This window comes from Mastomys coucha, unplaced genomic scaffold (genome assembly GCF_008632895.1).
Source record: "Mastomys coucha isolate ucsf_1 unplaced genomic scaffold, UCSF_Mcou_1 pScaffold20, whole genome shotgun sequence".
NCBI classification, from domain to species: domain Eukaryota; kingdom Metazoa; phylum Chordata; class Mammalia; order Rodentia; family Muridae; genus Mastomys; species Mastomys coucha.
In genome coordinates, this window is record NW_022196903.1 from 18679049 (window position 1) to 18693250 (window position 14202).

Here is a 14202-nt window from a genome sequence, read left to right on the forward strand (position 1 = left end):
AGAATATAAATTTTAAAATGCCTATGCAGGTATTGGTGAATCCTATGGCAGAGGTTTTACATCTTTATTTAAGGCATTCTCTTTTCACTCAGCATTCTCTTGGGGCACTGCTAAAGCAGTTCAGCATCTATTCCAGTCTATTCTCCTGTCTATTGAGTGGCACAGCAGTGGTCTTCGAGTGTATAATTTTCAAATTGAGAAGCAATCGATTGGAATTCTTCAACCCTAACCCCAACTACCATGATTAAATGAGTCAGGAATAAAGTGATGTTTTACAGCAACTATTTCTCACTTTCTAAAGTCTTTTATTCTAACCTATAGGTGACCAGAGAGACAGATTTGTACCCACCAAACAGGAATATGAATCATTCAGTCTGTGATCCAAAGTCTGTCTCTGGAGAATTCTGAAGAGGAAGGCATGGTCAAGCTTGCAAGGACTCGCAGAAATAAACTCATCCATCTCGTGTTTCTGAAAACGGTCTGCATCTGTAAATTCAAAAGGTCACTCATAGCACATTTATGTTTCTGATTTAATAACCAATAATATAGTTTACAAGGAACACAAAATTCAGGCCTCATGGTAATAGAAGACTACCCTTAATACATTGTTTATGATGCAAAGAACATATATTAACATGGATTGCAATGTCTAAAGTCACAAAATGACAGGAAGAGAGAAACCCACAAGCCATTTAGAATGAATATATTTAAAGAAAACCTTTTAGCTGCACGTATTTATCATGTGTGTGAGTATGCATCCTAGGAGCGCATAAAGGGCCAGAGAACAACTTTCAGAAACTAACTGGTTCTTTTGCTTCCACTATCTTGGTTTCAAGGGTCAAACTCAGGTTATCAAGCTTGGATGCAAACCCTTTTATCTTTTGAGACATCGCATAGGCTCAAAAATCTAATTTTTATTCCAAGCTGTTCCTCAGACCCACTAGAAGAACAATCTTATTTCCCAATTTTAAAAGAATTTGAGCTGAATGTGGAGCACACCTTTAGTCACAGTGTTTGGGAAGCAGAGGATGGTGGATCTCTGTGATGAGGCCAGTCTGAGCTACACAGAGAGTCCAAGCCAGCCCTCATGGCATTGCAAAACCCTATACAAAAAGAGAAGCGGAAAAAAGAGAAAAATTGAGGCATTTTAAGATTATTCTTGCAAAAAGAAGTAACTCCAAAACAATCCAGGTCTGTTCATAAAGGAAACAGCAATGATGGCCAGGAGCCTGCTTTCCAAATGGCAAACTAGGACAGAGTTAAGCACGCAAGCTTCAGCTGGATCACTTCCAGTCTAGCTTTTTGTTTAGAGCTTTTAATGGGACCAACTTTAATGCAGAAATGGCATTGAACGCTCTCAAGCTTCAAGTTTAAGAGACATGAAAAAGGGAGCATCGTGGCTGTGCAGATATGCAGACAATGCACCCCATCCCAAATGGCACTTCAATCAAAGGTTCAGATTTACTGCTCTTTACAGATTGCATCTTTCAACGTTGGTAGACCCTGCGGCTTTATCAAAAGGCAAGCTTTTATGATTGCTTTCATTAATGGTATGTTTTGTCAAAGTCTTCAATGTGATTTACTAAATATAGACAGAAAAAGCCCCCCACACTTCCCAAAAGGAGTGCTGGGGTGTCACTGCATTAGCTCTGACCACATAGCCAGTTATCAGGACTGAGGAGGACTTTTCCACAGTTATAAACATGATGTCCATTGTTCCCTAACATTCATACATAAATCTCTTTCTGGTCATCACAAGAGAAGAGTGCTAAATGCAAGCTAAGTGTAGTTTCTGAAAACCCATGTGGTACAATCCTAAAACTGCAAAGGAAAAGAGACAAAAGTTTATTGATTAAACCCAATTATAGAGTCAGGCTCATAATAAAACTCAATATTGATCTGTGGACATGATGCTAACATAATCAGTCACATTTAGATATTTAGCTCAGATCCTATTGATCCATGTCAAGTTCAACTTTCAGCCATATTTGTAGATGGAAGAACTGTATAATTCAAGCTGAAGGGTCTTGAGAATCACATTTAAAAAAAAAAAAGAAAAACTAATGTATACTGCAAATCTACAGAACATCAAAAACCTGAATGTAGCAGTAAAGAATGGAAGGTGAGGCACTGATGATGTACGGTATTCCATAATCATCTCTGGATAAAATACCATTTGTGTTCTTTTATTTTTAATGAATACCCAAAGGATGAAATATATCATATGATACATAGTATTAAAAGGATGAACCCTAAATTTTTTTTGATTGAGAAGACAGTTCAGCTTATCTTATATTTTGTCTTAGAGTCTTTAAAAGTTGAATATATAGTGATGTGAAATATGGTTAAATGAGTAGGAGGCAGAACACCTAGGAAGGCAAAGCACAAAGCATTTTACAGTTGAAGGAATTGATCTATTTTAGAATCTTCATTTCTCCAAGTAAGAATTTTCTCAGTGTCACCTCTGTGAGATGATTATTTTTATAAAATAACTGCTGATTTTTATTCATTATTTCTTTCAGTAAAGGTCATATGAAGCAGTTAAAAATAACGGCCACTAATGGTTCATCTGTGGAGACCAGGATATGTGATGAATTTCAGAGGAAAAACCATCATAATTCTTATTTTATGATAAAGGTTTAAAGAATCATTTTTAAAAACAACAGAAAAATAGTCATAAAATATATGCTTCTGAAAATGATTCTATAGTTAATTTTTTGAACTGATAAAACAATGTTTATGGGGTACAGCCTCAAATAATTTTTACTATGACAAAACACACATGATTGGAAAATTATTTTTCAACAACTCGATTAGTGATAATATTATATTCACAAATATTAAGTTACAAATGAATATTTCCCTCTAACTTAGAAAATACAGTCAAACAAACGAATTAAAGTTTTAAGGTAAAACCCCAAACAAGGCCTCGCTAGACAGCTCAGTGAGTAATGGCACTTGCTAACAGGTTTGTTCACCTGAGTTCAATACCGAAGACCCACATAACGAAAGGAAAGAACTGCCTGCCTCAAACTGTTCTCTAAAGTCCTCAGTTTGCTATGGTACATGCTAGGTATCCAACAAAATGCCCCACAATAATAATAACAATAACAACAAACAAACCAAGCTACAAACTGAAACCCCAACAACTTGATATCCCTTAGGTCTTTGATGTCTCGTCTTTCACGAAAACTACACCCTGAAAACCTGTTACAGTATGTCTTTTGTCTGTCTCTCTCTACATTTCGCCATTCAAATTTTTGTCTCATAAACTAAAACCAGAAATAAACTATAATACTGTTTAATGCACCATTTTTACAATAACATATTTTCACGTAGTTTTCCCTAGGCATAACTCATTTACATTTCACTCTTAAAAGACGTAGGTGAGGCATATAAATCAGTTGGAAAATGTGTTGCCAATCACTTAAAACTTGTTGTTAAAACCAGGTTTTATCAGGTTACCTTAAATTAACGTTTAGTGTCAGGTAACATCGTCTAGATATTTTAAAAATAAAAGTATATCTGTAGTAATATTCAAAGGTTCTCTGATAGGACACCAGCAAACTTCAGTTTAGTTTGTCTTATGAAACACTGGAAGAAAATTATCAAAACAAGTCAGTAGGAAATTATCTTAAGAGATACATTGCAATGTTATAAATTGTGATGAATAACCTATAGACTAACTACAGATGTGGGACTCGGTAATTGAGGGTGCTGATGGAGTTTCTATGGTAACAGTTGGATATCTAGGCTCTAACATCCCTCAGTGGTATTGTCACCAGAAGTGCAAACAGTGGATGGCATAAAATCCAAAGTGAGCAATGTTGCTGTTTGCTTGAAATTTAAGAAGATATAAAAGTTTTATCTAAGTGGAATGTGAAAATTTGAATGTTTCAATAGGGTAATTGCTGTGTGAACTGAAGGGAAAAGAATAGGAGGTCACCAGTTTCAACTGATAAGGTTAACACTGACTTGAAAGTAATTAACACAGCAAACATCGGAGCCCATGGAAGACCTGGCTGAACTCTGCTGTGAGGGAGTATATATCATGGGTGGGTATTGACCGTAACTAGATTTGTATGCCAAAAGACCCACAATCTCCAGAATGAAGTCAAAGTCAGAGGGCTGAGTGTGCAATGGGAAAACTACCTTCTGTTTGCACTGGATAGGAGTGACTACTTCTTTTGGTATTGAGGACATACAAGGCAAAGGGGCAACTGAACTGAAAAACTTTAACAACACGTGGAGGTTACAAAAGTGTCTAGAGCTAGGACTCAGTAGCAAATTAATACAAGGCGAGGGATCACCAGCTGAGAGCATGTCTCCTCTGTAACACACAGAGCCACCTAAGATCACATGGAACTTTTGAAATATAATTCATTTTCCTATACTTGAAACTACCATATTCTTAAGGGGTTTGCCTAGAGCTCCATTTACTTTACATAAACCTGTCTATAAATTTCATTCAGTTCATACCCTCATACAGCTTAGAAGTTTACAGGAAGTTACAGGAAGTGGCCTGCGAAGTTGGCACTTTCATGGTCCTGTATCATACATGTAACCTTCAACAGGTAGAATATAAGATTTTAAGTCTTATGTCTGGTTAGTATGCTTTTATCGTATATATGTAGGCTTTTTGTTTGTTTGTTTGTTTGTTTGTTTTTGCTTAAGACTATAGTAACAGTAAAGACAAATATCATTTAGGAGTTTATTCATATCTCAATTATTGATCAAATAATTAGCTTCTTTTTGTTATGTTAGTTAAAGCTGACATGTGGATTTATATGCCTTATATTTGGTAGTAAATGATATAAAAACTATTTTCACAGAATAAAGTTTTGATTAACAAAAGGAGACTGAGAATTCTAAGCAATTTGAACATTTACCAGAAACAGTACACTCAATGTAAATGCAACATGAAACTGAGGGAAGCAAGGTGTTATTAATGCAGTAACATATTAAGAATGAAGAAATAACTTCATAAAATTAAATGTGAGCTATACTCTTACTTAGGAAATTAAAAAAGTATTAGGCAAAAACTAAATAGATGCAGGTTTTCTGGCTTGTGTTTACAAAATAAAAAAGAAGATTTATTTTATTTGTAATTATGTAATGTGTGCCTAAGTGGGTTTGTGTTCCCAAGAGTTGAGAAGAGAGGAGCAGACCCCCTGGAACTGTGGTTATAGACAGTTGTGAGCTTTCTGACATGGGTGATAGAAACCAAATTCAGATCTTCTAATAGAAGAATGAGTGTCCTTAACCACTAAGCCATTGCTCTGGTGCCTTGGTTCACAGTTGACATTTATTATTGAAAGTTAACTACTTCATTATATGGCTCTAAAATAAAAATATATCATGTTGCATATGTAATCAAGAGAAAGTGGAAGTCAAGGTGGTTTTGGGCTAAGATAGCAAACAAAGGCAGTTTTAAAAATCTGCTCAATTGACAAAGGCCAAAAAATTTAGCCTAAATTTGACCATCACTAAAAAATTTGTTATGCTTAGTTCAAAAGGTTTACAGGTTAAATAAAATTGAGACAGTTAAAGGAAGGAAAATAACTGGTCCCTCAATTTACCTCAGCAAGTATGACTGTTTCAAGTAGGTCTACCTCTCATATTACAAATGGGCTCCTAATATAGTGGAAATAATACAATAATAATAATAATAATGATAATAATAATAATAATAATAAAAATAATAATAGTAACAATCTAGAATGTTTTCACTTCATAAACTGTGGTCATTTTTGCATGTTTTTACATTATCTTTATGTCTTCATGAAAAATAAATACTATATTGTTTCTACTCTTCTGTTATGGTAAATAAGCTTAAAAAATAAATGTCAGTGCTAATGAAAAATTTCTGAATCTGGTTAGAACAATGGAGTGTGATGTTCTAAATAAAGATGATAATCTTCCAGGTTCTTATCAACACAAAAATTGTAATATGTTTGTGCAGAAAGAAAGAAAAGAAAAAAGAATGAAAGAAAAAACTTACCTTTACCAACTACAGGTCAGCAAAGAAATAAAAAGAGAAGTGAGATGAGGTATTACATAGCTAGATAATGAGTCATTTTAACTGTATGTTATTTACTTTGATTGGTGACTACATAAGTTACCCTAAGGGATGACCAGGAAAAGAAAGAGGAACCACATTGGCCCTGGGAGGTCCAAGAGGCCAACTGCAGAGTGATGGAAGTTGGGATTTTCTCTTTCTGATGAGCTGCAAAGGTGCCCATCTTCCCTCTGAAGCTTCCTTTAAAATTCTAATTATTTATTTATTAAAAATGGATTAAAAATACAACTAGCAGCTTGCCAACTGGAAAAGCATTGTTAATCATGACAACAGTCTGTCTTCAATTCAGAACAAGTACATCCAGTTCCATCTTGCCTGATCAGCATGGCCTGCACCATAAAGTGATGCCAGACAGAAAAATCTGCTGTCGGAGAAGGTTGAATGGCCTAGCCAGGCAAACTGATTGCTAGCAATTTTAACCATGAATTCTGCATCGTTTAGCTGCAGTCTTAATTCTCCAGGCTAATGGTTTGTAAACGTTCTCTGCACCTCAGCACAAACTCTGCATTCAACACATTATGAGAAAAGACACCAGAATTCAAGTTAATAAGGGTGACATTTTCACAAAAATAGTAGTCAAGTCTCTGTGACTCAGTGGGGGCCACAAGCAGGAGTCACTTTTTTTCTCACTATAACTCTGTTGCTTATAACACATGGCAAAAGGTCTGTAGACATTTGATTGTTGGGCTCGAGGAGGGTGGCATGATTAGGGTGTTATTAGCTATCAAAAAAATTTAAATGTGGAGAAAAATATGTTTATAAACATTATCACAATGCCATACATCAGGCAACATGGAGGCTTAGTTCCTAGGAGATATGACATGAACAAGGCAAGTCTTAAATCTGCCTTAGATTATTGCCAGAAAAACTGCTTCAGGCTGCTGTCAGGAGACATGACCTAAGTTGTGGCACAGGGAGCCCAGGTATTCTTAGCTGAAAGTGGGCTGACCCTGGAGGAAGGTTCCTATGGTGGACAGAGTTGTCAGGAACACCCAGAGAGGAGAGGTGGGCAGGGAGGGAATACTCAGCCTCCTCCTCCTCCTCCCTGTTAGCAGTTTCTATGGCCTCTTCTTCCTCCAGATGAAAGTAAAAAAGCCTTTGTCTCCAGTCAACATCAGTATCCCTAGATCTATTGGCATGTGTTACAGACCAGTAGAGTTAGAATGTGGAAGAGGGACTCTCATGTGGGAACCACTGATACTCAGGATCTGTGGCTGCAGAAACTATTTGAAACAGACTGTGTGTGGTGTGTGTGCGCACACGTGCACATGTGTGTATTATTCTATAGGAATACAAGAGGTGGTGCCCAAACCTCATACTGATGCTGTATGCTGGTTTTATTTTGGCAGCCAGAACATAAGGACTATTAAAGAGGATTGTGGTCAAGAAACAGAAAATTAATCCTAGTAAACACAGCTTCATTCTCCCCAGCAAAACTTAAATCCTGAGGAGGGGGGAAAAAAATCAAACCTTTTCTCTCTCAGTAAAGCTTCAGAATGTTTCCATGATGAAAACTAAAGAAGCTTAATAACTAAATTGTTCAGGAAAATAATTGTTGAGCAAATTTTTAAGGAGCTGGAGGAAAAAAAATACACAGAGGAACAATGCAACAACAAATGGAAGTCGGAAGAAAGCAGAACAAAATCTTTAAAGCAGTAAAACATTTTTTTCCTACTTTGCTTGTAAGAAAGCAAAAAGAATTAATCACCAAAGCTTTACACTACAAGACAAAAAGTAGCAGAAATCTTCCATGGAGTAAAATCTCTATATAGGAGGGAGATACAAAGAATGTAGCTAAAGTACTCCAAGAGAGAAGAGTTTACTGGGAAGACTTATACTACCAGACTGCCAGGGTTCTAAAGCTCTAGCAAAGTACAGTAAAAATATGGGAGGTAGACCCATGAAAAGAAAAGAAAGGAGAGTCTAGAAATACACAAATATGCAGTCCATTGATGCTGACAAATGTCCAAGGGTAGCCTTTGGAACTGCCTATATGGTTCCATGATCACTGACATAGTCATCAATGAGTGTAAACATTGATTCAAAGCAGATGCAAAACCTAAGAGGCATTTTAAATAATATCTAGGAACAGGACAAATATTTAAATATTGCTTTTGGTGAAGATTTATTATTCATGACATTAATGTTACTGTCTATTGTCAATTTGAGATCTATAATCACCAGGGAGATGATGGGACTCGGCATTCCTGTGTAAGTTATCTTAATTAAGTTGACTGAAGTGAGAGGATCTGCCCACCATGGGCGGTACTATTCCCTAGGCTGCAATTCTGGATGATAGAGGAGAAAGTGAGCTTTGCACAAATGCCCATTGCTCTTTTCTTCCTGACTGTGTATGGCATATAACTGGCTGCTTCCAGCCACTGCTCTCATAGTTTTCCCAATACAATGAAGTATATTTGAATGGTGAGACAAAAAAAACCCTATTTATTCCTTAAATTACTTTTGTCTGGGTAGTTTAGCATAGAAACAGTAAGATAACTGAGATAAGTATAACTCTTTAAAGAAATAAGAAAGAAGACCTCTAATTCCAAAATTCTAGATTTTGATGCAGGGGCTGGAGAGATGGCTCAGTAGTTAAGAACACTGGTTGCTCTTCCAGGGGTTCTGAGTTCAATTCCCAGTACCCACATGGTGGCTCATAACCATGGGATCTGATGCCCTCTTCTGGTGTGTCTGAAGACAGTTACAGTGTATTCACATACATTAAATAAATAAATACATACATACATCTTTTTAAAAAAATATCTTGATTCAGAAAGAATATAAACCATGAGTTCCATCATAATATATTATTTTAAAAACAAAAGTCAACCAACAGCAAGAAGAAAACAGACTTCAACAAAATTGAGCCAACATATTTCTTTTGAAAGGAACTATTTAGATGTATGGTAGAACAAGCCACAGATGAGAAAATATTAGTCAAGTGTCATATTTTACATCCAGAATATATAAAGATATCTCAAAACTCAATAATAAGAAAATAATCCAAATGAAATATTTTAGAGATCAACTAAAAAAGAAGATAAATGAACAGTAAATGACCAAAAGAAGAATATTACCAGAAAAGAAGCCACAGGTTACTAATGAAAACCTCAGTGCCTGGGTTGGGTTACCTAAAAGTTTTTGGCTAGAGCCCTATGAGGCCCCCAAATAATGCAAATATTATGTATCTCTGAAGGTTTCTTCCCAGGGCTAGATGGCAAGAGTCTATTATTGAAGATACCTCATGCTTTGTTTTCAGGATATACAGAATCCTAGCTAGAGAGAAGGTGAACGCTTTCTACCTGCTAACTAGCTCTCATAATGTCCAAAGACAACATGCAGGCTGCTTAGGGCAGCGAAGAAAGGAGGATTTTCAGTAAGAGTCTTACTCAGCTGTAGGCCCTATGTGCTCTGGTACTGACTGTCCATACCAAAAAAAAAAAGTCCTTTGCTGCAATACTGGCGAAGTCAGCAATGGGACTAACCAACTCTTCTGGCTGGATTTGAAGCCCACTCCACAGGAAGGAATTCTCCTCTGGTATTGTAAGCTGAGTCAAAAACCATGGCTTAGGAGGTCAGAGGCTTTAGCAGAGAAGCTACTGCTGTTTTTAATTTCGTTAAACAGATATGATATGCTTCTCAATAAACATGCTCACACATATGGATCAGTGTTGTCATTAGCTCTACTCAAGCAAGGTACCTTTTCTAGTGGGCATCAGAATAAGTGCAGAGAGATGTCAGGGATGAGATGCAGAGCATAAGGGACTGCTAAATGTTTATCCTTACACAGAGGAACAATTTCACTCCCCCTAAAGTCAGACAATGCTACAAGGAGGGAGTACAAGTCAACTAGGAGTGAAGGAGGAGAGTGGGGCAGGATGTTGTGTTCAGGGCCACACAAGGCCCCATTCCCTAGGTATAGACAATTAACAGTTACAGGTAGAGGAAAATATCTTTTCTTGAGTGTGTAGTCACTACTAAGAAGCTGATACTTACAAAGAACCTCTCACCCAGGAAAGCAAAGCACCCTAAAACACACAATATATCACATTTAAAAAAGTAAGAAAAGACAAGAAAACTAGAAAACCATGAATGTACGAAAGAGATTAGTTGGGATAGGAAAGGCATCAGTGGAAGTGGTGCGGGGTGGTGAGCAAGTGAGGGGTAAGGAGAGGTGAGAAAGATACAAATACATTATGCACATGTGTGAAAATGTCCTAATGAAGTTTATTATTATGTATAATTAATATATATTAATTAAAAGGAAAAAAATTACACTAGCTCAAAAGTAAAAACAAATAGGCAACAACTAACCAGGAAAAAAAAAAGGACGCAATAGCAGTCTAAGTTGGCCATGTTTAGAAATAACCTTAATGAGGTATAAAGGAGTGGTCCACAGATGAGAAGTCAACAGTCAAAAGTATGTAGTAGGAATTTTGAGTAAATGAAGATATATTTTATAGGGGGAGCTGAAACAAGGAAGTACTGCTCAAATAAGAATTTGATGTGTTCTAGGTCTTTTTCTCTATGAGAGAAAACAGGAAGAATATAAACTGGACATAAAAGTAGGTACAAAGAGACAGGTGTGTTCCATTATCACAAAGGAAATGCTAAAAGGATGAGATTAGGTGCATGCATGAAAACAGGAATAAGAGTTTCAAAAACAGAGATGAATAAGAAACCTAGTACTACAATATCACTTATGAGGCCCCAACAGCTCACAAACCAAATATGGATTTGAAAGAAGACAAAGGAGGTGTTCTCGTTAAATACTGTAGAACTCTATCCCCTGCATAAAGAACAGAATCTGGTCAATGTATTCGGTGAAAACTGAAGTTCTAAACACTCAGTTTATGTCTAAACAAGTCAGTTTATGACTTAGTCAGTGTGTAAGTCAGGAGAAACAAGAGTATAGATCAGGAGAAACAAGAGTATAGGGGACAAAATAATCCAGGGAAAATCCCTGATTAGAGCAATAAGAAGACACAACAGGAGGAAAGCATTCTGGTGTGTGTATGTTTGCACTGATGGAGCCTTGCATCCAGTGGCTCAATATGATAGCCCATGGCATCATTTCTAACCTGAGATGTTCAGTAGCAAGGCAGCAATTGATGTGGTCAGGCTGAGACGGAAATGCCAGAATGAGCCTTCTGAATGAGTCCTCTGCACGGTGTGGTACTCTTAGAGAATATTCAACAAGAGACTGTGCACCACTGAGGCAAAAGCCTGCTAAACTATGCAGCAAAGTATTTAAAGGTTTCAAAGGAGTTGAGATGAAGACATACATCCCACCTTTAATTGTCTGGCCTAAAGAGCCTCTAAAGATGCTCAGATGTAACATACTTAAAGAGTGTCTAAGAAGAAGAGGGTAATTATTTGATGCAATGAAAAGAAATAGAAGGACATAATGCATGTCAAGATGTTACTATCCCAGAGAAGAACTTGACAATAAAAAAAGCCACAACTTGAGCTTAAAGATAGAGACAGACTGGTTTATCCAGAAATAAGGAAAGTTTTGTAAAGGAGTGTAATGAGATGAAGCCTTTGGTCCAGTGAGTATTGAAAAGGTTTGAAACTGTTCATAATACTATTACACAGCTTACAATTAACTAATCACTACCAAATTAACACGAAAGATACACCATATCTTAATTCCTTAAATCAGCATACAGAAACTGATAAGTCATTAAAGCATCTGAAGAAGCTGTTTTCTATTTAAAAAAAAAAAAAACCAAAAAACAACAAAACTCTATATGTTCCTCTTATGATTTTGTAATAGAGAAAGGAATGGTCCAATTACCTGGACATGTTACCAAAAACAAATGCACTGACTGATTCTTCAACATTTAGTATTCTAGGAACCTGTCATTAAATTAGATTTCATGATATTTTCCTCCTTCTAACAATGTCTCCACTAATGATAAAAAACAAGATAAAATTTCTTTTTGGAAGGTTTGGAGAATTTTTAAAAATGTTTTTGAAGTTATAACTACATTTTTTTCTTTCCCTTCTTCACCTCAAAACCTCCCTATTCTTCTTCAGATTTATACCAGTTTTTTATATGTATGTACATATATACATGCAACATCATTAATAAAATATATAGTACATATATACCTAAATATATCCAGCTTAGTCCATCAGTGTATAGTTATTCTTCCTGGTTTATGTGAAAAATTAGATAACGAATTCTAGGACTAATAGGAACTACTTTTTATTTAATTAGTTAATTAATAACACAAGCTACAATATTGAACAAATTTGCTTCAATTTTGTGTTTTATTAAGGTTATTATTTGATAATCAAATTAATTTTCACAAAACTTACAAAGCTGAGCATCTGCATGGAGAGTTCCTCCTTTAGGATTCAGCTTCTGGCTTTGGACTGCAGGAACTGGTTTGTAAGACTGGCCTGTAGCTCTGTACATGGCTTGTACCCATAATACTCTGTCCTGTTCATCATCACTGGCAAATATCACAGTATCTCCCTCTTTAACAGCATTAAAGAACACTCGGCCACCCTGAAGGCCTGTGGATGAAGAAAGACACCATTAAAAATCTACACAACAGACAGATTTTAGCCCTATTAACCCAGCTTCATTCATATGATCTCAGGGCTTTACAAGACCTCATTTGAGGATCACACCCCCAGTCCACAATTTAAAGGGACACAGCAAAACCGAGTCTATACACAGCTCATGGAGGCAATCAGTTCTTGACAAGAGAGTATTTCTCAAGACAACAAACACATCTCATAGAAACACAGAGTGAAGTCTGATATTCAGTGCCAGTTAAGGAAATTTTTTGTAAGGCATAGTTGGCATTCTACATGTAAGCAAACTATGAGTTTAGAAGAAATAAAGATGCAGGTAAGGCACATGTTGATACCTTATATTGGATGGTAAGTTTAGCTCTTGGATAAGATTGTATTTGTAAGTGAGAAATGAGTGAATGTGGCCACCAAATTCAAGTTCTTCATCTCTCCGCGTTATTTGTAATATGTACCTAAGCCTTTCTATCTGTGTTTCTTAATATTTCTGATTCATTTTTATTACCATTCATATATCCATTTATTTACTCATTATTGTCAAACACCATCTGCTCAGTACTATAGTCGCCATAACTCAAGGACCCCCACACTTGAAATGCTTAATTTTAGAGTATTTGTAGTGTGGACTTGGGGTCATTACAAAAAATTAGTTATCTTATGGGTGAGATCCCAGTCTTAACACCAATTTCATGCAATTTCACATAACCTTATACCCACAGACTGAAGTTAATTACAATTAATATTATTCTTATTGTCATGGACTTTAGCTACAACTTGTCAAATTATTTCAGATGTAGAATTTTCTAGCTGTGCCATCATATGAACATTCAAAAACGTGTTTTAGATCTTGGATTTTAGATTTTTCATTTGGTTCAAACTACTTTAATATACTTGGAGGGACAGAGATATAAGAATGTACTTTTATGGAGAAAATAGTATAATCATTGGCATGGTATGCATACCTTTAACTGGGAGGGAGAGGGATGTAGATCTTAGTTTGAGGACAGCTTGATTTACATAGTGAGTTTCAGGCTAGCCAGAGCTATATAGACTGTCTCAAAAATCTATCATCCATCCATCCATATATAATTTATTTGCCATTCATCACTTAATTGTTTTGTAGTTTTGCTTCCAGGTGACTTTCCAATATGCATTGGTATATTCATTTAATTTTTATCTCAGTAAAATTTAAGGATTTTTATCAATGTATGAAAGTAATAGAGAAGCAGATGAGGGTAAAATACATAATTTGAACCTTAAGGTCTTGTCTAAGGGTTACATGAGTTTCAAATAGGTCCTCTATTCATGAAGAAGAGTTTTAAATGGAGGAGAAATACAGGTGCTTGTAGAGCTGAAGACATCTACACATGATTGGAAAAGTGGTTCACTTAGAATTACCTGGGTGAGGGTCTGTGTAATCCACTGTGTATCCTTCCAGTTGCATTAATTCCTGTGGTTCTGACTTTTTTTCTCTATAACTGCACATAGCAAAGGTGTATTGGCTAACCTGCTCAGGGTAAATAAAAGAGAGAGAGAAAAGATTTTTACAATTACAAAAAAAAAAATTAATC

General features: G+C 36.0%; 1 protein-coding gene across 24 annotated transcripts in view; it reads right to left on the reverse strand.

Annotated features, from left to right (window-relative positions):
* Cadps2 (calcium dependent secretion activator 2) overlaps positions 1-14202 on the reverse strand; it is a 529581-nt gene that overhangs the window by 141582 nt on the left and 373797 nt on the right. For 17 of the 24 annotated variants that reach the window (XM_031381280.1, XM_031381288.1, XM_031381277.1 and 14 more), the window contains 4 exons: positions 14030-14138; positions 12410-12610; positions 6002-6010; positions 350-486 (listed from right to left, as the gene is read on the reverse strand). In XM_031381280.1, the coding sequence (XP_031237140.1) occupies positions 350-486; positions 6002-6010; positions 12410-12610; positions 14030-14138 (456 nt within the window). The remainder of the gene's footprint in view (positions 1-349; positions 487-6001; positions 6011-12409; positions 12611-14029; positions 14139-14202) is intronic. The other 7 variants (XM_031381287.1, XM_031381283.1, XM_031381275.1 and 4 more) reach the window with 1 other exon arrangement.